At 49.5% G+C, this 1,153-nt stretch overlaps 1 protein-coding gene across 3 annotated transcripts in view; it reads right to left on the bottom strand.

Moving 5' to 3' along the window:
* Positions 1-615: 615 nt before the first annotated feature.
* Positions 616-1,153, bottom strand: part of sulf2b (sulfatase 2b) — an 87,491-nt gene continuing 86,953 nt past the window's right edge. For all 3 annotated transcript variants that reach the window (XM_040152946.1, XM_040152948.1, XM_040152947.1), the window contains one exon: positions 616-736. In XM_040152946.1, the coding sequence (XP_040008880.1) occupies positions 706-736 (31 nt within the window). In that variant the 3' untranslated portion in view covers positions 616-705. The remainder of the gene's footprint in view (positions 737-1,153) is intronic.

Raw genomic sequence — 1,153 nt, 5'->3', positions numbered from 1 at the left:
AAGGAAAAAGAAATGACATCGCATTTACATCGGCAGTGATGTCACAGTGTTCGACGTGAAAGTTTGTCCGCTTCTGTCTCAGTCTGGGTTTAAAAACAACGAAAACAGGGCGAACGGGTCCTTTAACGTCTTTACAGACTGTTAGAAAGACTAAATATGAACATGTAAAACAAATATGGCCGCTGGGCGGTCACCTGAAGAGGAGGAGGAGGAGGACACAGGACAGAGGAGACAGTTTTTGTTCTACAAATGCTGTTTTATCTTCTCAGATTTGACTCTTAATTCATCAGTAATGAATCGTACTCATTTTATGTCACTGTCGTCTGTGGAGCTTTTTCACCGAGGTCACAACAATCAGGTGTCCTGTCTACCTCTCTGTCTCCTCCTCCTCTTCATCACCATCATCCTCGCCCCTGGCCCCTCCCCCCAGAGCTGCCCTCCTCAGAGGAGAAGGGGGGAGCTGAGGAGGAGGATGAGGGGGGAGGAGCACCTGATGAAGAGGTGCGTTGGGCGTTTCGTCCCAGCGTCTCCCTGAGCGACAGGGTGGGAGGGCCTAGCGTTGTCACGGAAATGGCAGAAGCTGATTGGCTGAGTGGTGAGATGGGGGAGTGGTTGCCAAGCGATGCCGCCGCGTTGACGACCACGCCCTGCTCCTTCAGGCTGCTGCGGGCGGGTTCTGGAGCCTGCTCCAACCAATCAGGAGGCTTAGCCCTTCCAGCCATCCCAGATCGGACCCCTAGATACACAAAAGCACACACACACACACACACACACACAGACGCGCGCGCACACAAACACACATATATATATATACAACGCAGAGACTGGAGTTAGCTTCTGCACATTGTAAAGGTTGTGTGTGTGTGTGTGTGTGTATTTATCTGTGGTTGTGTTACAGCAGTAAGTATCAGCAGACAGAGAAAACTAAGGCACATGCAGGCGGCAGAATAGACGAGCAGTGAGTCCTGTATGTGGGTGAAACATAAAAGGTCCTGGCGGAGGCACAAAAGACTCTAAACCCGATTTATTAAACCCAACGTGAGATCTTTCTGTGGTTGCAGCATCTTTCACATTATTCTGAAGCACTTCTTGTTTTCAGAAAAAGGAACAATCCCTGTCCAACTGTCTCCCACTGTGGCTTCTTTTTTAATAA

The sequence above is a fragment of the Xiphias gladius genome, chromosome 18, assembly GCF_016859285.1.
Source record: "Xiphias gladius isolate SHS-SW01 ecotype Sanya breed wild chromosome 18, ASM1685928v1, whole genome shotgun sequence".
Taxonomy (NCBI): domain Eukaryota; kingdom Metazoa; phylum Chordata; class Actinopteri; order Istiophoriformes; family Xiphiidae; genus Xiphias; species Xiphias gladius.
The sequence above is the reverse complement of the archived record's forward strand: the minus strand, read 5'-3'. Positions and strand labels throughout refer to the sequence as shown.